Source organism: Rhopalosiphum padi, chromosome 4, assembly GCF_020882245.1.
Source record: "Rhopalosiphum padi isolate XX-2018 chromosome 4, ASM2088224v1, whole genome shotgun sequence".
Lineage (NCBI taxonomy): Eukaryota > Metazoa > Arthropoda > Insecta > Hemiptera > Aphididae > Rhopalosiphum > Rhopalosiphum padi.
The window spans coordinates 38,515,384-38,542,054 of record NC_083600.1 but is presented as its reverse complement, the minus strand read 5'-3'; the positions used below and the strand labels follow the sequence as shown (position 1 = coordinate 38,542,054).

At 31.3% G+C, this 26,671-nt stretch overlaps 1 protein-coding gene across 1 annotated transcript in view; it reads left to right on the top strand.

Moving 5' to 3' along the window:
- Nucleotides 1-2,689: 2,689 nt before the first annotated feature.
- Nucleotides 2,690-26,671, top strand: part of LOC132930081 (protein gooseberry-neuro-like) — a 35,277-nt gene continuing 11,295 nt past the window's right edge. The window contains exons 1-3 of the mRNA XM_060995745.1: nucleotides 2,690-3,747; nucleotides 5,578-5,798; nucleotides 8,263-8,368. Of these exons, the coding sequence (XP_060851728.1) occupies nucleotides 3,711-3,747; nucleotides 5,578-5,798; nucleotides 8,263-8,368 (364 nt within the window). The 5' untranslated portion in view covers nucleotides 2,690-3,710. The remainder of the gene's footprint in view (nucleotides 3,748-5,577; nucleotides 5,799-8,262; nucleotides 8,369-26,671) is intronic.

Genomic DNA, 26,671 nt, shown 5'->3' with positions numbered 1-26,671 from the left:
ACAGTAAATTTAATTTATTTAAATTGTATGGTGAAAACATTTAAATTTAAAAATAAAATAGTACTTCATGTTATGTGAAAAAAAAACAAAAATTTCAAGAGTATAATAAATTTGTAATAACTTATATCTATAATTAGTTTGATCTTCCTATAGATCTTTTTTCTTCATGTTTACGATAGGTAGTGTACGTATTGTACATATAGGTCATTCGGTATTGTTATGAATATTCATAGAATATTATATTTGATTTTTTCGTATGGCTATACGGTTGATTAAACGATTAATCGCTAGAAACTTTATTTTATTTTCGCCACACACGAACTGTATTTTCTCGAATTTATTATCATCCATTATTATTGATTATTATAAATACACATATATATATTTATAGCTGTCAACAACAACCGTGTGTCTGCATTGTCAGTTCGTCTCTCCAACCCAGCATATTATAATGTTGTTCACTCACTGATCGATGAAAGCGAAGAACGGCCCACCGCGGAGATTACGCCCAAGTCCTTGTACGAGGTGCAGTTGTACAACACACTGAACAAGCAGATGGTTTTCCTGCACAATACATAAAACGATGTGAATTAAACCGTAATATATTTATGAAATTGACCATGTTTAATGTTTATGCGCACGTATAGATACATGTATATATGGTTCTTTAAACGATTGGCTGGATTTTATTATTCCACATGACTATCTACAATATTATATATCTATTTTATTATATTGTAGTTAGTCGAAATAGACAAATATTATAAAATATGTACATATCTGTTGTAAAATAAAAATACGTACCGCGAGGACGATGATCAAAAGTCTCGCATTTTCCTAGACCTACAGGGCGTAAAATAATGCTGCACAGTGCTCCTATAATAGTATTATAAATATTATATACAATATATTTTATAACAATAAAATATGTTTTAATTTTTTCCGAATGTATAACTGCCAATAAATAAATAAATTTGACGTAAAAATATCTATTGTATATCGGACTTCGTGATCGCACAATAATTTTATCAATTCTCGGCAGCGCTCGATGAAATCTGAACTATATATTCATGGTATATTATCATTTCGAACAGCAGCACATTGGCGTCTTTATAATACTACATAATATATTGTAATTTATAGAATAGGAAATACAAAAAAGTGGATTAATTTTTTTTTTTTTTTTAATGTATTCGTTTCACACAGGTGGCGGTTTTTTTAGACTTAACCTCGATTATGACGTTCGGGCGTACCATAACATATATATCAGGATCCGATATGTCACCACCAATATATGCGACCACAGCCATATAACATAAACCGCACATGCAATATAATAATGCCGGTATAATACATATACATATATATATTATATATTGAAATAATATAATAACCGTCGCTTAGCATGCATATACATTAGGGTTTTAGCGATATCGAACGTCTTATTTACGACGCTTTTTTGCGATCAGAACGGCCTTCGGATCGAAACGATCGGCGGCCGACTATATTATATATATTATTGCAACGTGATATAATATAATATGTACACGCATCGTATATTATACATTATAATAATATATTATTATTATTATATTGGTCCGTCTATTGTGGCCGGCCATATAGTACGTGCCCGTTTATTAAATCTCTCTCTCTCTCTCTCTCCGTGTCCGTCTCCTCGTCATCTCCACTCGGTCCGACTGTTTTTCTCTCCGCGTATATAATATGTATATATACTATATAGGCAGGTACGTGATGTATCACGCGTGCGCGCGCGCGCGGCCCGTCTCGCGGTGTCGCATTCGGTTTCGTTTGATTTCTTCCGTTGTTTTTACGACGTGCGGCGGTGACGTGACGTCACACTCGCGTATATAATAATATTATAATATGTTATGGGCCGTGTTGCCAATGCGTCGAGACGAATTTCCATAACGAACACGGGCGCGCGCGATCTCGCGTGAGTGTGTGTGCGCGCGTATGTGTGTGTGTGTGTGTGTGTGTGTGTGTGTGTGTGTGTATGTGTGTGTGTGTGTGTGTGTGTGTGTGTGTGTGTGTGTGTGTGTGTGTGTGTGTGTGTGTGTGTGTAGACAATGTGCGCGCGGGTTCTCTTTGAACTCAAACCCATTAGAAATGCTAAACCCGGCACTGCATTTATGCGTATACCGTACAGGTCGTGCGCTGTTGTATATACATATATACGCCTAGCTGTATACACCGATACGACGTATGTATATTATGTGCACGGTGGACGAGCCGAGTTGGCGTGGAGGTAATTATTGAATATTTTATTTGAAAAAAAAAAATAAAAAATAAAAAGAACGATAACACTGTGTTGCGCCGACCATAAGCCGACAGAAGAACGACGACTGTGTGTGTGTGTGTGTATAGTATATACGACGGAAGAAAAAAATAAGGAGATGGAAACGAAATTGTTTCGAAGGAGAAAAAAAAAATAGTCACAAGAGGCACGTAATTGAATATCGGTGACACCACACGAACGCGCGCGCGTTAATATTACATATATTATTATTATTATTATTATTACTATTATTGTATGTATATTGCATATATATATATATATCGTGCGCGTATACAATATTATAATATTATGTTTTTAGAACGGGACGGTCGTGCGCGTGCGCGCGTACATAATACGCGGCGGCGTCGAGTACACGCGCACGCGACGACGAGGGGACCCCACGCGGGTTGACACCCATTCCGCCGCCGACAGCCAATGGCTCGCCGCGGCCTTTTGGCGCGAGGGGTTCTGCGAGAGGTGCCCCTGCGAAAAAACAAAAACACCGACTACGAAAAGGACGAAAAAGAATATGGCCGTTTGCCGCGAATAATTATCGCGCGTACAGCAGAATATGTATTATTATTATTATTATGCCGACCGCCGGCCGTACGCGTTTAGTGTTATTACCATTATAATATTATCACCATCATCACCGTCACCGTCATCATCACCGTCGTCGTAGTCGTCGTCGTCGTAGTCGTCGCAGCAGTCGCTGTTTAATTATCTGCACCCGTCGTCGTGTGCGTGACTCGACGGCGGTCGGCGACAGTATTAAAATATATTATAATTTAATAATATTATTAAAAAAAAATTCATATCGTATAGTCGTTACGCGATGTGAGCAGTGGCAACGAACAGCGGTGGTTTACACACTTCGACGTCGTCCGAATAATTAGAAAAAAAAAAAAATGCATTAAATTGCGTTACGATAAAACGATAATATCCGCACGTAAAGTGTCGCCGTCCGGCCACGCCGCGTACACACACGCCACAAATTTTATGCGCGTACGCGTCGCGTCGTCGCGTGAACGCCGACCGACGTTTGAAGATTTTCGGTCCGTTTGTCGGAAAACGGTACAGTAGCCGCGGACCGCCGCCGCCGCCGACCGTCACCGCAGACGCGCGCGCGTTCGTCGCTGTTCGTGACGACCACACTTTGATATTGTATACACACAGAATAATATCGAAATAATATATTGCGACAATCATATTATACCGCCGACGCGTACGGCCGACTTTTATGGATATCACCGTCATCGTTGTACACGCTTTTCGCTGCAGACGACAACTACGCGTACTTAATACTGCGCGCGAGCTCTGACAACGTAATATTATAATATCGATTACAATTTACCCGTGATTTTATTCGCGGGTCTGAACTTCGGTGGAAAACTTCGTCCCCGCAACCTTTACGATGTACTCGACGCACTACAACGGATTCACGTTTCAAGGTAAGACTGCGTGTTTATTTACACTTTATAATATATAATATATTGCACTATATCGTTAGTCCGTTTTACCTACCCATTTATACCCGTTTTTATCACGATATCACGCAACGATGACGGTTGGTTAAAATGTAAAATTGAATAATATGTGTATACCATATACGTATATATTGTAGGTACCCCATGGTTTCATACAATGAATGCATCGTGGCAACATTTGTCAACCTTTTTGTATCCCACGATGTATATATATTATAGTGTACCTATATATATATCACTACCACTTGCTATAAGCTTTGAACATTTATATGTCCCATTTCAGATAGAGAATCGCTTTAAAACTCATCAATGAGAAAACTATAAACAGTTTTACTATAGAAACTAAATGATTGTTAACAAGACGTAAAACTATACGAATGTATATAGGTATCTATTATACTATTATAATACAAGCTTTCATTACATACAAACATTAAATTACTGTTATTTTTTAAATGACCAATAAGTGATTGCAATTCGAATGTTTTCAAATTTAATATTTAGAATTAACAATATATATATAATATGTATTTTTAACTATTTTATTCGTGTACTACTTATGAGGCTTCGGTGTACCATTATTAACACTTATAAGTACTACTGGTTATAAGAAACACTTGGACTAAATGATGCGATTCGAATTTAAATTTGCCTGATTAATGATCATTGGATATTTTATAGTGTAGCTATACGTCCATTATATTTCACAAACAGAATATTTTATTTCGATACGACTACGCACATTATCTTTGCAGATTTAGTAAAATTATTATAAATATTAGTAAATCATCACTAAAACTGTTTGATATAACTTTTAATGATAAACATAAATTAATAATAATTGTACTATGATACATTCGTTGCAACGAATTTAATTATTATGTATATAATAAAATATAAAATAGCAATATTATGTTAACTGTATATGTATAGTTCAAAATTTGACATACATAATTATAACTTTTCCATATACATAAAGTTATGATATTGTAGTTTGTAGATTTTTACATAATTTTTTTATTAAAAACTGAAAATATAATTTATTTTGGTACAGCAAAATTAACGTAAAATTATGTGGCTGTTTATAAACATGCTTTTTCTTAAAAATAAAGCCATATTTTTAAAATGTATTGGAATGATAATGAAAGTATAGGTACTTATTTATATATGTACTTAGATATTTAGAAAATCTAAAGTTGAATAAAACAATATCAAATTAATTATTTTTTAAATTAATTAACAAAAATTGCAAAATAAAGGTTTAAATAGTACCTATTTTAAGCCAATATTTAAAATGCATGTATAATTTGTATACTATACTCGTATGTTTGATACAAATTAAAAAATATTTAGAAAAATTGGTTTGGTGAACTATCAATCGCAAATGTTGAAAAAGTATCGTAAATTCTATGTAGCAACTATATACTTATTGTTTCGTATATATATGTTATGTTGATATTCTAGAAAAATATTAGTGGACTACGTGAAATTTTACGCAACTGCCCCACCCACCCATCAATAATTTTTTTCTTTATTATTTTTCATTTTGCTAACTTGTAATTTTTATACAGATGCTCACAACATTATATCAATGAACGATAGTATTTTTTTATGTAGGTATATATATATATGAATACAATTTATTTGTCAGTAATACAAACCATGCATGTACAAAACTAGGTTAATGATTTTCAAATAATATATTATATAGGTAATACCATAGGTATATGTATAACGATCTAGATACCTGCAACAATATAACTAAATACGTATCATAACTTTACTGTCATATAGGCCAAGGGCGTGTGAATCAGCTCGGTGGTACGTTCATCAACGGCCGACCGCTGCCTAATGTGGTCCGGTTAAAAATCGTCGAAATGGCCGCGGCCGGTGTGCGGCCAAGCAACATATCTAGACAACTCAAAGTGTCACATGGATGCGTGTCCAAAATACTCAATAGATACCAAGAGACAGGCAGCATCCGACCGGGTATAGTGAACAGCGATCATGTCCAAGTAAGTAGAATTTCAAAAATGGGCTACTTATATTATTATTACATCCACACACATAGTCATGTGAGAGTTGTCTTAAACTCTTAACCCCATGCTAATAATGTATGTTTTTGAAATTAAAAAGTGTTTTTAGTCATCTAGTCGTGTCATAATAATACACATTCATCTGTCCATTTAAACTTACAATGATTGTTGAATTGTCTATCAAAATATATGCTTACTAATATATCCAGTATATAATATTATACATATATATATACAATTTTGATTAATTAAGTAATTATTATAGAAATTTGAAATGTTATTGATCCATAATGTTGATATTTTTTTTCTTGGCCAAAAAGCTTAAAATGTTATTATAAGGTGAATCGTAAGTTAATTTAAATCAATTTTAAAATACAAAACTTATAAATTGTATTTATAAAAGTTTAAAAATTGCATTTAAAATCCTTACCTACTATATTTATTTATTGATATTAATTTCTATAAGGATACATGTGTTAAATTACCGCTACACAACTAAAATTGTTTTGGACGATTATTCATTCACGCTGTTGTTGTTTTTCTTGCTTGAGCAACGAATATTAAAAAAACAAGATGCGATATTTTAAAAGTTTGATAGATATTAATGTATATATTATTTTTTAGTTATTGACTGTCTGAAACAAAACGATATTTGTACGCCCAGCATAGTAGTATTATATATTTTTAAAGCGCGTTTATCATCGTCCTTATTATTATATATCGTATTTTGGTGAATAGGAATTCATAGAATTTTTAGTCATATTATATAAGAATAATTATTTTCAGTTTTAAAATCTACACATCTGATTTCCCACCGTTTTAAATTTTCAAAATATGTTATTAAGTAAGTATAATATATTATATTATTATAAAATGTGTACGTATTACTGAAAACATATAATATTAGATAATTTATCATCTTTTTTTGCTTACTTTTTAATCTAATTCTGTAAAACCGTTTAGACAAATATAGTATAGTATAGTTATACTATAGTAGCCTCCCACTGTGGAAAATATTATTCTATTAACGTTGATAATTTTTTAATTATAATATTGATCAGTATATCATAATTATAAATAACATCCATTAATAAACTGTAGTTATGTTAATATATAGGTACATATAATAAGTATAGATAAAAAAAATACATTTAATAAAAATAGTGAACAAATCGATGTGTTACCGCTGATTTTGATTTTCAAAATGTTAACCGGAGACTTTAACGGATGCCTAAAACATTAATAATGTTTCGTTTTCGATCGTGAATTATTATAATATATAATATATTATTATACAGCTACAGTGACTGGTGTTCTTGCGCGGAGACGCTAATATGCTATAATAAAAACAATAAAGATATACTGCGTGAAGATAAATTAAAAATAAATTATTCTGTTAGCACGCGCCCATTTACATAATTATACAGTGTTTGGATTTAAATTATTGGCAAAACAAAACAATAAAGGCCAATAAATCGGGCCGACCAGCGTTGATATTACATTATGATGAAGACGTCGTCATCGTGTCTTCCGATTATTGCTCTAAGGGATTTTGGGACACATTATGAAACTCGTACCTACATATAGCTATCGTATACGTGTAATGTATATAATATATATGGCTCATGAATATTTAGTAACTACACCTTTTTTCATTTTTTATAATATACACGAAATTCCTGATCAATCATTTTAGCTGTTGGCATTTCTGTTTTTTTTCTTATTCTTTAATAGACCCCCCACAACATACTACGAACCGCCTGCGCGCTATTAATTAATGGACCCCAAGTGTTTTGGTACATGTTTGTGTGCGTGTACGACACATTCTTCTCAATCTCTCTCTCTCTCTCTCACATTCTCGCTCTGTTTTCTCCGTCCTCGGCGGCATCTGCACTGGTGTTCGACGTCTTACCTGTTCGACACCAGACAACCCGGCTCCAACACGCCGCGTATATACTGCAAGCGTGTGTATTATGGCCCATTGTTTTTTATAGTCGGTCGTAAAACATATCCCAAGATAATTTCGGCAACACGTCGTCGTTGTTTCCCACTCAGAATTTTAAGCCTCAAGTTATGGCTGAAATTATCAAAAAAACAAAAAACATTTTTCTAAATATGTTTTCTGGAGACTCATCATATTATATAATATTGGATACGACTCACACGTATCGTATCGATATCTCGACGGTTTTCCACATTGATCCTTCAACAGTTCAAACTCTTTTAGCAACCATATTATATTGTATTATGTTGTTTTATAGCTTTTCGTCTGATGTATATAATATCATTTATGTATATAACATTATTCGTATTTGAATTTGTGCTATGTATTATAATCTTAATTTTTCTTTTAAATTGAAATCATATTGTACATCTTTGATACCTATGAGCTATCTTTACAATATAACGCATTACTAATTAATAATAATTTTATGGTTTCTAGAAAAACTGTCCTAAGCGAATTTCATATTGTCCGGAGGAAGTGTGCAGAGATACGACAATTAGATCAGATCGTCACAGTAATTACTCAATTGACGGAATACTGTCAGGTAATTTATACTTTATTTTTTTTTATTATTACATTTTTTTTCTATAGATACGTAGTTATGATACTTACTGTATTATAATACAGGTAATTTATGACCAATATTAAAGTTTATTATATATATTCTATAATATTATTTATGAATAAATAAATTATCTAAAATAAATATACAAATAATACTTGAACAATTCATTATGCAATATCGTAAATTAAATGACACTAAAGTATATTTAATCTATGATAATATTAATATATATTGTATCAATAAACATCGAAATAATATTTATTTTCAAATGGCACAAATACTTGTATATATAATATTATAATTTATAATTATTATTTCTTGAAATATAAATAGGTTATAATCAGTGGGCGTTGGTAGTTAATCTTTGAATCTCAATTAACTGCACAATATATCAATGTACAGCTAATTATTAGTTTTAGTTCTATATGCATCTTAAAAAAATTTACTAACAACACAATTATTATAAAAAAATAAATAATAATAATAAGAACATTTTAAAATGACAGATATGAGTAATTATGACTAATTTATCTATATATTCGTATTTCGAATATTATATGAGTGTTATTAATTTATTATTAATATACATATATCAAAATAAGTTTATAAATTTGTATTAAAATATGTTATAAATATAGGCGATGAAAAAAAGATTTAATATTTTTCAGATTTCCACTTAAATACACGGTTTAATACTGAAAATTATTATTATGAATACAGTTAACACACGTATGTCGGTATTTCATAAGGTTTAGGAGTATTAAAAATATAATTTATTATATTTACCTATTCAAATTGTATGAAATAACTCACGCATGTATATAGCTGGATTATAAATTTGCGTAACCACATTAATAATAATCATATACACACACACATGCACATACAAGAAGCACACCATTAGTATACTTATAAAATGTTATCATCGAATAATATAAATTACGCTAAATATAAAATTGCTCATTTTATTTAAATTCAAATTTTTCATAGTACATATTATATATATTATATACAATAGGTAAACTTTAGTGAATTTATTTATGTTAAAATAGAGGAACTAGTAGTAATATTATATACATTCGTACATATATGTATATAGTTGATGCTATAGTAAAATATTATGTGGGTTTCATCATAAATCATAAGACTTGCCCATAAACTCGTTAGAAACTATACTTTATATGCACACGACGCGCGTGAAGAAAAACGTTTTCTCGGCGTATAGAAAAATGTAGGTATATACTCGTTGTCTGAGGATAAGTTACTCGAAGAATTATTATATTATTATTGTAAAATAAAAACTCGCTCATTCGACTAACATTTGCGCAATATTTAACTCCCGTGACTGTATATACCTATATCAATATCGTTATTGAAATCGATTTAAAATTTTAAACGTTTTGCGTAACACTCCGGGTACCTATATGGTATATACCTATATATACATTGGTGCATTACAAAGTACAAAGAAACGGTAGGAATATATGTAAGTACGTACCTACATAAGATGAATATACTTCTATATATTATCGGTTGACAATGCCAATATATAATGATGGTTATTTTTTCGGTCGCGCTACCGATACATGATCAACACCGTTTAACTTGTTTTGGCCGCCAGCCTGGAAATCGGAGTAAATACAATATTATTGGTGTACGATATACATACCTATACATTATATTGTGTTATATCGCGCATCGATGATCGTACAACTGCAGGGTGCAGTAGCATAATTGACCGCTTTGGACTACCAATACATTATATATATGTGCGACGACGAAGACGATGATGATGATAATAATAATACACAATAATATATATATATATTATTATTAAGAACGATTGAAAAACTTCCATTAATCACTAGCGCACAACCATTATTACATAATAATATAATGTTGTGGGGGCACAAAGCGTTGCGTGCCACTATTGTCATCGGGTATCTCAGCAGCAGCTACTGCAGATCGCCGAAAAAAAATCTTAATGATGGATTTCACGGCATTATATAGTTATTGGCTTCCGGAATACATCATTAAGCCCCCGCGCAACGATGTACATTATTATAAAAATAACATCGGTGGCATTTCTCGAGTCCTCGATCGGCGGCGCGTCGAGGACACGTAGGTATATCGTGTTTTCTCAAATACGTCCCGCTGTTTCAAAATTGTACCATAAACATATATCATTCGGAAATGGACTACTGCATTGTTCTGCGCTGCCAAAAACCGTGTTCGAATATTTTACTCGGGATTTTTTTTTTTTTTTTCTAGGGCAGGGGGTATTCTTACGTAATATAAATTGTTTCTTTTGACGTCGCTGGTGCAGCCAGATTTTCGCCATTATAATATGTACCTACGTCGTTTATGTGGAATTCATTTCACACCAAATAAGACATAAGTTATTGGTCAAATGAAATACATACGAAAAATATATATCGTAATATATATAACATTTATATAGGTTCTATATATACATTATACTTTTATACTGTTGCAAAGTGATTTTTTTAAAGGTAAACACTCATTTAATCAAAAAGTTTCTAGGAACTATTTCTTTTTGGAAATATTTCTTCTTTTTTTAATAACTTATAATAATATATATTTTATTTGTATTGATTTGTGCTTAAAATTTTAAATTTATATATATTTTACTTTATTTACGAAAGCATACAATTTTAGTCATCTATAGTTATCTATAAGGATTCAAAGAATATTTTTTAGAAAACTTCAACGTATAAAATATATAAAAATTTGTAACAAGTTTTTAATTAGTTCTTATAATATTTCAAGTTTAAATGAATGATATGGAATGGTAAAGGGGTACACTCACATTTTATTCCAATAATGCTCATTTAAACTATATTTATAATAGATATAACAACGTCTTTTATATTTTTAATGCTATTATTATTCAATATTCAATATTTGTTACTAATAAAATACCTTCTTCTAATACACAGTATACAAACTATACTCCTAACACTATTGTATATATATATAATATTTTTAAGCGAGTCAGCGAAATTCGTTGTTTATTCGTTAAAGCAATTTGTTCATAAATTCCAACTTTCAAGGGTATATAATATATACAAATAAAACAATATGAATATATGATTCCGTCATATTTTATAATACGATACTTTAATACCTTATAGCGACTTCAATAGTTTTGATTAAGGTTCACAATTTCATATTCATAATTCATACAGCATAGCTTAGAAATTAAATTATTATTACTATGCGTTTATGATTGGGTACGTGGTAAAAAATAAACATTACGTGTATCTTAATGATTTTTTATTTCACGGCTATTTTAATAAACGGTTTGGGTGTGATAAGTTCCGCAACATACCAATATCCCGAAATTCGGGTAATTTTAATTCCGGTGCCCACACTCTAGTCTCAATAATCGATATCGTGGCGCCTAAATATTATATCGGACATCAATATATGTTTTATAATAATTATAAACATTTTAGACGTTTGTGGGAATATTGACGAATATTATAATATTATAACGTTATCACGTATATAAATGGATAAAAAAACGAATATTACTATGCAAAACAATAATATTGCGGTATCTACCTTAATGTACATAAAACATAATATATTAAATACCACATGTTCACGTCGACTATTTACGGATTTAAATATATTGTATTATTATAGTATGATGTATCTAGCATCAACGTGATATTCACGAGTGGTGGTCGGAAAATCATGAAGTGACCTGAAAAACGAAATTACAATGAAGTGTCGACGGACTGTCGTGAACCGCACATTAGGCCCTGGCTCTAGTACAGGTATACATGTATAATAGCACGGCACGGAGAAGGGCGTTCGGTAAGTTAATACGCCGCACCAATAGTGGTCGGCGCGAGATCGTCGCTGCATGCGTGTATATAATATAGGCACATAACGTGAAATATGGGACACGATAATAATACACCTGTGTGCGAGAGAACATATCTGACGACAGCGACAATAATTAAACTAAAATATATGAATTAACCTTGAAGTTCCCGTAAAATGGAAAAAAAAAATATACAACACGATCGTGTTTACAAAATATAGTGAAAATCGTTACACGCGGGGTCTATAATTTTCAAACACCACGTCATAACGCGCTGTTTTTGTACCAACTCGACGCCGAAATAATGATATTATTAGGTATTAGAAACAATATTATTATAATAATATAATAACACATGGACACATATTATTTTTACGTAGCGTTCCTTACATATACGACGCGTGTGGGTCAGTGGCGGCTCACCGGGCGAGGCAATAACCTAGGCACACAGACTCACCTCAAAAATAAGGAGGAAAAAAGAAAATTATAAATATTTCTTCGTGTTCGAATATTATTCGTGTCATTTTAAATTGTCTATGATTTTTTTTTCGATATTTGGCAATTTTGATTAATTATGTAATACCTAAATAATGCCGAAGATTATAAAATTTAAACGATTTATATGTTAAAGCGGCCGTCATGATGCCGTCTAATATTCAAATATCACGGGGTGAACGAGGCTAAAAATATATAACGATAGAATAATAATGCTAAAAACTTATAGCCTTAGAGGAAAACGAAGTACCTATATCGGCCATATCTTCCTTCAATGCGTATTTTCCCCATATTATATTTCCTTGTCTTTTTCAAACATAATTTTATTTATTTGTCGTGGCAAATAATCATTGCGTGTTTTTCTTTTAGTTAATTTAGTAGGTATTACGTATACAATGTGAAGTATGTCAATATATGTGTAATTTTTAAAACATTTTGCATTTCGGCGCTAGACATTTTTATAAATCTTTTAAAAAATAAAATATTTACGTCAAATAATTGACTATGGTACATACTATGTGATACAAACTTTAATTTTTGTATTATAGATTAGACAAATATAAAATTAGAACTTTATTAGTAACTTGCAAAAATATGCATTTTAAAATATTTTTGTTTTGAAACTCATAATTTTACAGAATGGATTTATTGCTTTCGGTTTGGTATAAATTGATATCATAATTATATAATATACATTTCCTTAAACTTCTGAGCCCAAAATTATGTATTTTGAAGTTAAGATTATGAATAAGTTTAAGTTCTTTAAAGTCATATCTATGTAACTTTAAAAACATTTTCATTCTCTCAGAAATATCGAAAGTATTTCCTCTCCGTAGGTACTTATTTGGTTCTTTCTAGCAATCACTGGTGTGGGTATATTATAATTATTGTATTAATTAAATATATGTGTCGGTTGCAGTTGTGCCTATGTATATAATAATATACATTTATGCAATGATAATGATGTTTCGTAAATTTACGCTGACATGCAGTATATTATTATAAATTATAGTATATAATAATAATAATAATTCAATGACATTATAATATTACAACTTCGGTAAAAATGGGTGAGTCCGTTGCGTGGTTGAAAAAATACAGACTCGCTAATTTATTTCGCAATTCTCTCAGCGCTAACAATGCGTTTAATTAGACACGTGATAAGAAATCAGTCAATTGGAGAAAGTTTAGGAGCGTTTTAAATATTGCAACAAATCGTAGGAAAATAATGCATGCAATTGGTGCGGGCAAATGACGTGAATTCTTATTGATCGTGTTGGAAACACAATTATTCTATATGTATATAAGATATAACATTAGCAAACCTTTAACTACAAATTAACTGAACGTCAAGACATAAACTAACGTTTCAAGTAGTAAATCTATTAAATTGACATCGATTACCACTGCGACCTACCTATTAAATAACGATGATGTGTTATAATAAAAAGTTGCATTAAGCACGAGTATAATACATATTGAAGAGCGGGTAGGAATAGAGAAATATTTTTACTTGAATAAATCAATTTAGTATCATATTTTTAATTTTGCATTGAAATTTCTCCAGACAACAAAATTACAATAATTTGCCAGTGCCAACGAAATTATATTATGATTATTATTAGATTATTCAAACATGTTCAAAAGTGATGTTATAAGAAGTAAATTATCATACTAAATTTGTAGAGATTTATTTATACGTTTTATGAAAAAAAAAAAATAGTTAATTTGCGTACATTATATGCGGGAATAATATTGCAATTTATCATTTGTTTGTCTACAATTTAACGGTAAAGCTATGAGTGTACCGGATTTAACTACTGGTATAAGTGTACTTGTAATATATTATAATAAGGATTAATACATTTACGTATAGAATAGTTCTAATATTTTAGGAGATATTTATGATGTAATAACGACATTTTATCGGTTACAATTCTAAAATAAATTTATTATCAAACATAAAGACTAATATAACCAATAACCATTTTTTTTAATGTAATATGTATTCCACATTACCCGTAACATATATACCCATCAACTACGATTTCAGCTCTACCGATAAGGTAGAAATAGGTTACACCATAGTTCCTGCGTGAGGGCCTAGGGGTGTATACGAAGAGCAACCTCACAGGTCCTTGTACTTTTTTTAGTAGTATAGCATTATAAGAACAATATTTGTATCTATTCTTGATATCTATGGATATGGTGTAGTTTTAACTAATAAGATCAATGTAGAATTAAGGTTTAAACCGTACGTAGTTACGAATTTTCAGTTGCCTGGAGTATTTTTAGTTTGGTTCCTCGAATATATTGGTAATTTGTTCCATTGGTCCGATTGCAATCCATAGCATCCAAATGTTATATTGTATTACAATACATATTTTTTATATGAAAATCAAAATATACCTAATATAATATATGGAGAATTGGAGACTTACTATACCATATGAGACTCCTAGAACCTATAGTTACTTAAGTAGAAGGTATAGGTACCTAGATTTCATAACGGTACATTTCTTTGTAAACCGGCCGTCAAGATAACAACAACGTATCGCTGAAAACAATAAAGATATTAATATCACATTATTATTTTTTTTTTAACGAGCACAGTCAACTGAATTATACACGACGGATAATAATTTAATATATAATATATTACCTACGCTATTGTTTTATTATTGTTGTGGGAAAGAGTGGGCAATGGGTTGCAATATTTTCATTTGCAGCGGTTTCTTAATTTCATTTTTTATATTTATAATTTTACTCCGATGGTATAGTGGGTGTTGTGCTATAGTGACGTTGGAAGTTGTACAGATCGAGAAAATTACCACAGCAATTACACGGTTAATAACATTTAGGTACAAATTCATCGGATAACTTACTTCCCATTTTTGCAAAAGAAATAAAATAACAAATTTTCCACAATTTAATATATTTTATTCGTTAAACGTAAATTTCACAGATTTTTAAATTTTAATACAGTTTTTACCACATTTAAAATGGAGATCTAAAATCATTAACAATTATTATAGCTATTTTATTTTATGCAGCCATAATGATAACCATATTATACAAATAAAAAAAATATTTTTTTTTGTAAATCGGCGAATCCCTTTGCAGTGAGCCTCGCTTTAAAACGCCATAATTTAAAAAATCGAATTGTAGTTACATGTCTCGTCATAATATTACATCCAAATATTTGAGCTTTTGTTGCTTTTATACAACGCTTTATTTATTTACTTCTTTTATCTATTTTTGACGATTATAATAATATATCAACCACCGGATGGTGGTTCAGCGTATCATTACGCTATCTATAATATTCATAATATATGATACCTATAATACATAATAATATAACGATACAACAAAAATTGTAATTTTTATTCGTTTGATTGTCCGCATTTCGTCGCAGATTCACCTGTAGATATAAATTATACACTATACATAATATTATATTATAAAATTGTATTATGTACAGTATAAACCTGCAGCGGCGTCGTCGTCATTTCACAACGTTGAGTTCGGGGGCGCTATAATAATACGCAATATACGCAATGTTTTTGTAAAACACATCGGCGGCGACCCATTGACAAATTTTTAATAACACGACGACGAGAAAATGGACCGCGTCTTCGACGTCGTGTAATAATAATAATAATAATATGTATAATACAATATATTATTATTATTATTATATTATATTGGGTGTATATTATAATATGTTTTCCGCAGCGCGGTGGCCGACAATCGAATTTGCGGACGTCGTCGGTTCGTCTATCGCGTATATATACATCCACGTGTATAATAAAGCGGCGGCGGCGGCTTGTGTGGTCGGCTTCGTATCAAAGAACGAAAGAATGGACGAAGGAAAAAAAATGTTGTTTAGCAAAAGGTGTCGATGTAATAAAAACTGCTGCAACAAATTGCTCATTTGTACTGTATTTATAACGTGTACAGTACTGCAGTATAGTGCGGGGGGAGTCAATTTCGGGCATGTTTTTTCGGTCTCATTGACACACACACACACACCCACACACCTATATAATAATATGTAAGCACGCACAATGGATCGCGACGTATACACTACACCGGGGTGACCTGACGAAAAAAGGAAGCCGCGAGGGCCACCGGGCTAGTGTGTGTGTGTGTCTGCTGTGTGCGGCACTGAAGCAGACTGAACGGGCGACGATATTATATATTACATGTGTATATATATATTGTAATATAGTGACGCGATCCAAGACGACGAGAATACACATATTATAATATGTATAATGCGTGCGTGCGTGCGAGCATGTTATTATTATAATATGTAGTGTTGCAACAAAAACGAAGACCCTCGGCGGCGGTGGAGGCGATATTTTGTGTTTGTGTGCGCCCCCGTGCAGCGGGTCAAAGGAACCGCCGCCGACTCCTCCGCCGAACGGGGTTAAAAGCCGAATTTACGAGTCGATTTCCATTATTCCGCGGTATACACCGCGATTGTCGCTGACCGCCATACAGCGGCATATACGCGTAAACGACGAGGGTGCATATTATCATAATAATAAACACAATATAAACGTATGTGAAATGACGACATCGCAATACAGTACTTACATAAAAGAAACATTTATCGCGACGCGAAGATCTGATCCCCAAAGTCAAAATCTCTTCAGGTTTTTCTTTCGGGAATAACTTTAAAGTCTTAAATTTTAGTTTTTTCTAAGACTTTGTTAACACTTTACGTAGCAAAATCCTTAGAAATTATATCCCGATTTTATATATTATACCATGCAGTACAAAACAAATATTGTGTTTGACTATATATGTCTTAAACATACAAAGAATTCGATGTTTATAAAAAATAATATACTTTTCCGTGTCAAAAAATTAATCGAATTTTATACTAAATAATTCTCTTCTGAATTTTAGCATAATATAACGACTAATGTGTAGAAACTTTTACAATTTCTCAAAAGTTTTTAGAAAAATCGTTCGATCGAGTGGGGTATAAAATTTTGATACCAAATTGTTCACGTCGTCGGTCGTTTCGTTTGTGCTGCAACAGGTCTCATGACGAGAGCCTACTGCACAAAACACACGCTATTAACATTGACGACTGCATTCGTATAATATATTCGTGGTTTTTAAATCGGCGTTGGTGCGATGCAAGTACGAGCTCGCAGTATTCGCAACGGCCGCATCGCGTCACCGTTACAGCAATGACACATTCGCAGTCTTGTGGGGCCGACGTGCATATTAAATAAACGGTTGTGGAAATATTAAATTGCGAGTGTATGTGTGTATATATATATATATATATATATATGTATATACATACTATGTATATCTCAGCCTCTCCTTTTCGCCCGTTATCGTCTCCGCGCAATAAATTATACAGTTATTTTTCTATTCCCCGGACGGGCGTGCGTCGGGCCGACCGCTACTTAATTGAAAGAACGTTATTTCGAATCGCATAATAATAATAATAATATATTACGAATAATTGTTGGGAAAAAATAACTTGTTTGTCCACAACAATTAACGTTGCTTTAATGTAACGATAAAATATTACTCGTTAATTTGAATATATACATTCACATAGAGGACGACCGCGGGCCCGAATCACTATAGGTATGTGACGTTTAGAATTCTATCCGTTTTTATGCTATGTAAAATAATATAATAGTTATAATAATAATAATAATAATGACAATGTTAACTACAAAAAAGGTATGCACAACTGCACAAGCTGATAGGGCGATCGAACCGATAAAACGTATTTTTATTATTATTATTACTACGACGATGATTATTTTTCCTGAAGATTCAAAAAAAATTGTATAATTCGATAATACTCGTTCTTCTAGTACTATTAAATATAATAAATTACTATTGGACGTGCTGAATGAGACAAGTGGTTCTGGCAGTTAACACGTATAATTTTTTTCAAAATCTTCGAATTATTTCAATTAAACGCGCGCGCGTCCCTATATCTACATATTGCGGTAATATACACCGGAATTAACAGCAGCTGCGATACTAATCTAACCAACAGCACGACTATATATTATATTTTATGATATTATATGTTCTCGAAGTTCTTCTTATATTTTTATTTTCAAATTTTGTTTTTAATTTTATTTCATTTTTACCGACGGTTGTTCACGAGAGTTGCTCGCCGCATCGTAAACGTCATAAGTATCTTGTCATAATCGAATCAGAAAAAACCACGTTTCATTATGAAACGTATTAAAATACAACATACAGTTATATAATATATAATAATAATTAGTAATTTACAAATACTCTATATTTATTCGACGAATGCCCAAAATTTAACTATTATTATTAATATATTGAATTTGACCTATAAAAAACTTTACTATAAAGGCATAAATCGTGAGAATCTACAGTCAATAATAATAATAGAAAATAAAATTATGGTACTCACCAACATTATTATTGATTAATTAATTAGATCTTAAACGGAAGATAAGTCAAGTGTACCTATAAGTGCGGGTGCGCTGAAATTATCGACAGAATGATCATAGCTAAATAAAGATATCAATACTACAAGCATTTTTATTTTAGTGACTTTCCAATAGCTTTCGGTAAAGGCAGAGTTAGTATCTTTGCTTTTTAACCCCACTTATACAATCGAATGGTAGGTAATGTGTTGATCGCATAAATAAATAATCTAGGTAATAATCTATGTTGCTGAGAAATTTACAATATTATGAATTATAATATAATATGTATGCTTCAAGTAACTATATTGACTATTTAAAGTTATCTCATTCATCACACATTCTCACACCTATTATAGGTATATATTAATATAATGTATATATATCGTATAATATCTAAATCCACGTATTTTTAATATTATCATAACGGTCTTAAGTAGTTTCCTATCAACATCTAATATCTATTGGCTATTATATTATCTAACCTATTATATTCACATACACCAACGACTTTCAAAAACTTGCTGCAACTCGTTTGTGCACATTCAAAATGTTTTACCTGAAAATCGACGATTCGATTACGCACAACGAGACATTTACAAACATGTATAAATCGTGTCACTAACTGCAGTACAAATTATCAAATATTTGATAACAATATAATCTCATAATCGGTTGTGTAAATTATATCGTTTTTTATTTTCCGTCTTAGCTGAACCAAATAGGAATCCCAAGACGACGAATAGTACAGAAAGTTTCCCTAAATATTATACGATCAAAATCTACTCGTACATCAAATCAATGATATACTCATTACTCATGCAAGTTCAAAGTGAAAGACAGTCCTAAGTCTATTAAAGTGAGATGGAAAATGTGTGCGAAAACGAGTTCTAGTACTAGGGATTTTTGTCACAGGTAGCTAAAATATATCTGGACAAACGAGTTGTAGCCCAAAAAATAGTACACTGCACAAGCACAGTAATCATAATTGACTATCCCATTCGCGCGCATATATATATAGCTACATATTATACATGATAATATATGATTTAAAATAATATTATACAAACCATAATAAATCATTATATATAGTGTGTGCTGTATACAACACATAACACAATAATATTTTGTTCGTATGGCCTTCCTTTTAGAGCTCACACTGCACATTTACATAATTCCACATTTTTGTTTAATGAGATATTTAATCTAATAGTTTAATTATATAGGTACATAAAACATCTTGTTTCTACATATTTTTCACTTGGGTCTTATTGGACATTTCTAATAAATAAAGTATATTATTTAAAATTAAGATAAATCTAAAACCGCAGTGATACTTTTATTTATTTTATTCATTATTATACCTATACCATCTCAAAACGAAAATTTAACAATAAGCGCGAGTGATGGATTTGAAAAACGTACAAGATATAAAAATATCTGTGTGGCGTACATTCAAATGAATGCCCCCTCCCCCCCCCCCATCAACACAGATCATCGCTCTGGATCCGTTTTCGGTCCCTTTTATATATTTCTACGTCGTCGCCTCGCATTACATTATTATATTATATAATATATAATATAATACGTCGTAAGTACTTGTTTCATAATGTCACCGTCGCGTCGTCCGTGAGCAGGAATATTAATATTCAAAATAATAACAATATATGTTCTGTGACGATGACGAGACGTAGACGTGGAAGGATACGAAAAAAAAAACAACCCCGTAATACGCCGTTTAACGCGCGGTAGCTCAAAACAAACGGAATACGGCAAAAGGGCGATGAGTTAAAAAGAGAAAAAAATCCGTGTAATATATCAAATAAAAAGACGACAAAAATTACCGCTTCCTGACGCGTATCAGTGTGATGTGTCCCGCGTCGGCGGCTGCGGCGGCGGCGGCGCAACGTTATTAATGGGCAAAGTGCGGGTGGCCCGAGAGCTGCGGACCCGCTCACAATGGACCGAATGCTCTCCGACCCATTGATCGCGGACAATGGTGTGCCATGCAAAACACGCCGCCCTGTCTCACTCGGGCCAAAACCTATCGTCCGCCGTTCTTTTTCGGCGCGCGATTTGCCGACCGATATTACAACGTATATTATTATATTATATTATATTACACGTATAAATACACGACGTGTACAATAATAATAATAATACACGTGTAAAACACACCACACACACACACACACACACACACACACCGATGAGCACCAAACGCATGTATGGGACGAGGTGGGTACTCGTCGTATAATATGATAATATTATCGCGGTCGCGCGTGTGTGAACGCGGTACGCCTTTTCATGTGTTGCCGCGGTAATATCAAATAATATATAATATAATATAAACGCGTAATATTATTATTATTATTATTATTATTATTATTATTACAATCATAATAATAATAACGCGCACGACCGACGAACGATAAAAAGAAACACATATTTTGGGTTGTATACCATAATAATAATATATAGTATAATATGTAATTTATATGGCGATTCAGCAAGCACCATACTCACCCCCATTTTTTTCCCCGTTTAATAATTAATTTATTCAAATTTTCATTTTTGGAATATTTTTAGTATACCTACCTATTTAAGGATCATATTCTATATTAGCAAATAGTCATATTTTTTATACCGCTATTAAGGGAGTGTCCTGCTATGGTAATACATACTAACTTTTTTTTTCAAATGAGAATTACCTTTTTTCCTGTAAGTTGTTAAACGATGACTTTCTTGAAAATGCTGATGTATAATATATGAATCAAAATTTCTATTAGATATAAAATACCACATTTATTTAAATTTTTTATAAATCCATCTTTAAGGATAATAACTATATGCTTATTGTTTAATAACTTATTGAAACTATACTCGTTCTAATTTTGAATTATCTGTCAACACTTAACAAAAATCATTAAATTCATAATTTAAATGAAAAAGTTGGTTTTCACTTGATATATATTGAAATATATTGAAATTATTTAAGTACAAATTATTTCAACTATTGGCTGATATGTGTTACTGAAAAAATTTTATGTAATCACCGTAACGAGTGTATTGATTAAAAAAAATACTTTCTTCTGTCTTGAGTACATACATTGCCAAAAATAAGTGCGTTTTGATTTTACCCAAATGTATATGCATACCTAACCTAACCTAACCGGGTTCTTACTATGATTAATTTACAGTTTATATTTTAAATCATCCAATTATTTTCGAATTTGTACAGTAAATTTTAAATAAATTATGTATAAATATAATACAAATTGTGGATTTTTTTTTGTTTAAAATTAATTGTAATTATAATTTGAAAATTAATTATTGGAAAAATTACTTATATGAGTTAAATTATAATAAACTTATTTTAAAATAAAATAAAGTTTATTTTAAAATAAGTTTATTATAAGTTGTACTCATAAAGTAATTTTCCAATAGTAATTTCAAATTAATAATTACAAGTAAATTTTTAAACAAAAAAAAAAGTCCACATTGTACTTATATTTAGACATAGTTATTAAAAGTGCCGTGTACAAAGTCGAAAATAATGGGGATGAATTAATATTAAACTGCAGTAATCCTAGTGTCATATACTCCGTAGGGTTAGGCACACACAGGGGAAGCTAAGAGCAGGCTCTTAAGAGTAATCGGTCAATTATGTAATGGACTCAAGACAGAAGAAAAGTATTTTTTTAGATCAATAGACTGCGGTTACGTGATTACATCTGGTGACCTTTTTATTAAGGTCACATTTGGTGTTCAAATGCCATTAACTCACTGTGCAATTTGTACCAAAAGCGATACGAATGGTAAATTTTGGGAAATTTTCCGGTCGTTTGATAATCATCATCACCCCTGCTAAACATATGCATATCCTGCCATTCAGAATGTACATTGTACTAATCATAGTTATGACCATTGATTATGAATACTAGTATTTACAATAGTGGTTTACAATAGTGTATAGTAGGTATATACGATAACATTATATTATAATCTTGAATAAGATTTCATTTTGAAATAATATAAAAATCTGCATTAACTGTAAATGATAAATAGTTGGATGCTGGTCCATATATATAGTATAAGATTTAAAGGCCAAAATTACGACATGTATTAAAAATATGTTATATTATATGAAAATATATAATTATATGCAAATATGTAAGTATTTTGTATATATTATAATTTATTAATATCACATTTTAATTAATTAGGTACCTATTATACACCCAATATCCGATTAAAAATAAAAAATTATCCAGGGACTTTTTTCTTTAGTTTCTGATAATTGTTCAGATTTACAGTGTACCTATCTACCACACATATTAACTTTAAAAAAATATGTATTTTTTTTAAACCAAATGTACACTAATAAGTTTTTTCTTTTTGTATAATTGCATTGTTTCAATATAATTATCATTCAATCTTATGTAATAAGTCATTTTATTAAGTTTATAAAGACTGCACAGTTATTAGCGGTGAGAACGCCGAGAAGACAAGCGCTAAGCTTTCGTGAACAATGTTATACTATTTTTACACATTAAGATATTTATATTTTTTCTAAGATAGTATTAAGGTACTTTAATGATTCAATTTTTATTTTTATAGACGATATAATATTGTATTATTATAAATAAAGTTTAGAGTGTGGGAGCTGATGATGTGATTTTAATTCAAAAACCTTTAGTTATAAATTGATTTTTTTGTACTACACATAATAATTGAACTACGATCAAACTCTATTTGCAGAAGTCATGTATAATGAAGTCTAAATAATCACAAATTATTGAGTACCTATAATACTTTGAAATTTAATTTTCTATCGTTATTTAAAGTTTTAACTCTAAAATCGCGGAGCCTAGTGCAACACGACCATTATAAAGAAAAACTCTTGGTAATAAAATATTCAGCGAACAATTTTGGACCTGAACCCCTAACATTCTAGGTAGAATTAATTTTTTTCCCGATCAAGTCGTTTATTTAAGTTTCGAAAAATACCAAGGAAATGATCGAAGTCCATATTATAGTCGTATATATAGTCATTTTAATCAGATATCGGAGCTCTCGTTCGAATTCGCGGCACCTTTTAAACATAATATTTTCGTGCCCGCCATCGTGTAGGTCCATCACTACGAAGACGTTGTCTTTAAAATTAACTTCACCAAACCGTCCGCGTCTCATCTGCACACTGCGGGTGTCTGACCGGATGAGACATACCTATGTATAATAAAATTATATATTAACACTAATATCATACGTATAACAACCCATATTAAAAAAAAAAAAAGTAGGTACATATACCAACATTGCAAATGTATACGTTTATTACATGTGTATAATATATATATATATATAGGTACGGACTACGGTCATTTAAGCTGTTGTGGCTGTTATGATAATAATAATATAAAATATGATTATACATATATTATATAAAAGCTGAATAATATAATATAATAACTGTCGTCACTGCTGCTGCGGCGTACCTATAATATAATATTATTATAATATAAACGCAGAGCGCGAGTTACATGTTGATTAACCTGTTGATTCGTAACGGTTTTCGCGTACCTCTATAGTCCATAGCCCTTTATAGGTACTTTCGACGTCGCCGTCGTCGTAGTATATTATAGTACTATCATACGCATTAACTATAAACGAAAAGCCATTAGTGTACATCATCATCATCATCGTCGTTATTATTATTATTATTGTACATTTGTGTGCATTTCTTCCGACGAATCGAATGGCGCATCGGCCCCAAAGACGTTTTCGAGTGCGGCGCGTGGTAAATGCATAATTTAATATATATATTATACACAATATTACGAAAAACTAAACGGATATTGTACATCACTGCGCGTATGTTATTATCGGTAATAATAAATTATTATTATTTTAACTCGGGTAATACTTTATTAGTACGATATTATGCGCAAAAACTGTCGAAACGGAAAGAGTCGAAGGGGTCCGCCCATCAATCCCCCCCCAACAACTGATCGGTACGCGCGTTCTCTCCGCGACGATACCACCCAAAACGTCCGGCTATTATAATACACGTCGTATCATTATCGTTTAGCGCTGACCATATAGCTGTATACTATATATTATACGTATATATATATATATAGTGCGTGTACACCCAAATCATATTGTGTGTGTGTGTGATGTGTATTATAACATGTTTATAATGATTACGTCGTCGGCTTGTATTGCGAAATGAATTCAATTTACCGCGGACGGGGCGCATCTGCAGCACAATAATATAAATTACAATGTGCCTATCGTATCGTTTCTTATTCCGCCTGGTTATTATCGAGATCTAATGTCCCGTGCACACCACCGATGAGCGGCGGTCGCGCGGTATACGGTCGAAAACGGGTTTGTGGTGCCGTTTAATATTACCTATTATTATTATTGTTATAATATGTTTATTATGATGTGTATCGTATTATAATAGGTATCAACCGACTGGATCGAAAAGCGGTCCGTCGTGGGTACATAATATATACGCAACCCATAGCTGCCGTCGTTGAATAGTTAGAAAAATGAAAACTATAAGTTTAAACGTAAATTAATATATTAATTGAAACTAATTTGATTAACTCGCCAACTGTTTAATTTTAAAAACAACATAAACTATTTATTTTTAATGTTTTTAGTTGATTTTTAGATAACCGTTTTACAATTGAGTTAAATTTTGATAAAATTAAATGATTAAAATGAATATATTTTATTAATCTACTCTTGTTTGCGTGAGAAATATTATACATCATCGGCCATCGTGAAAACTTTCAAAATTGTATTTAAAAAAATTCTAAAATTGTGTGCTATCAGTTGTCGTTTATCATAAACTCTTGTTTCTTATATTAATAGTATAAAAATAATAATTAATTAATATAACATCATTCACTAGGAAAAATTGTTCAACGGTTATTGTGAACTATAAACATATATAAAAGCATTGAAGTGATACAAGTTAAAATTGCTGGTCGGATCAACTCTAGCTCCCATCACCTCCTTATTTGATCGAAGGAGATAATTTTCTGGAAATAGCTCTCCCTTACCCAAATCACTCATTCATATGCATTACCTATATATGCAAACCACACTGCTCATCTGAACTTGAAAAAATATAAAAATGCATCTATAAGTTAGGTCGTTGGTCAACTATTATTACGAACAGGTAAAATAAGTAAAATACTATCTTAAGTTTCTATATAAAGGTATTTATTCATTTTAAAATTAAAAAAGCTCTTGAAAAATATACTTAACGTTATCACTTCATTCTCTATAACATTATATTATCATCGAAGCCGTGTCTTCAAAAGTTCTACACATTACCTATTGCTTCAGTCTATGTATGTAAATATATAATATTTACCGCGTATACCGTAGTCTTGCAGAAGGATTTGATGATTACATTATTATGTAATACGACGTAGGTACGTGCGTACCACC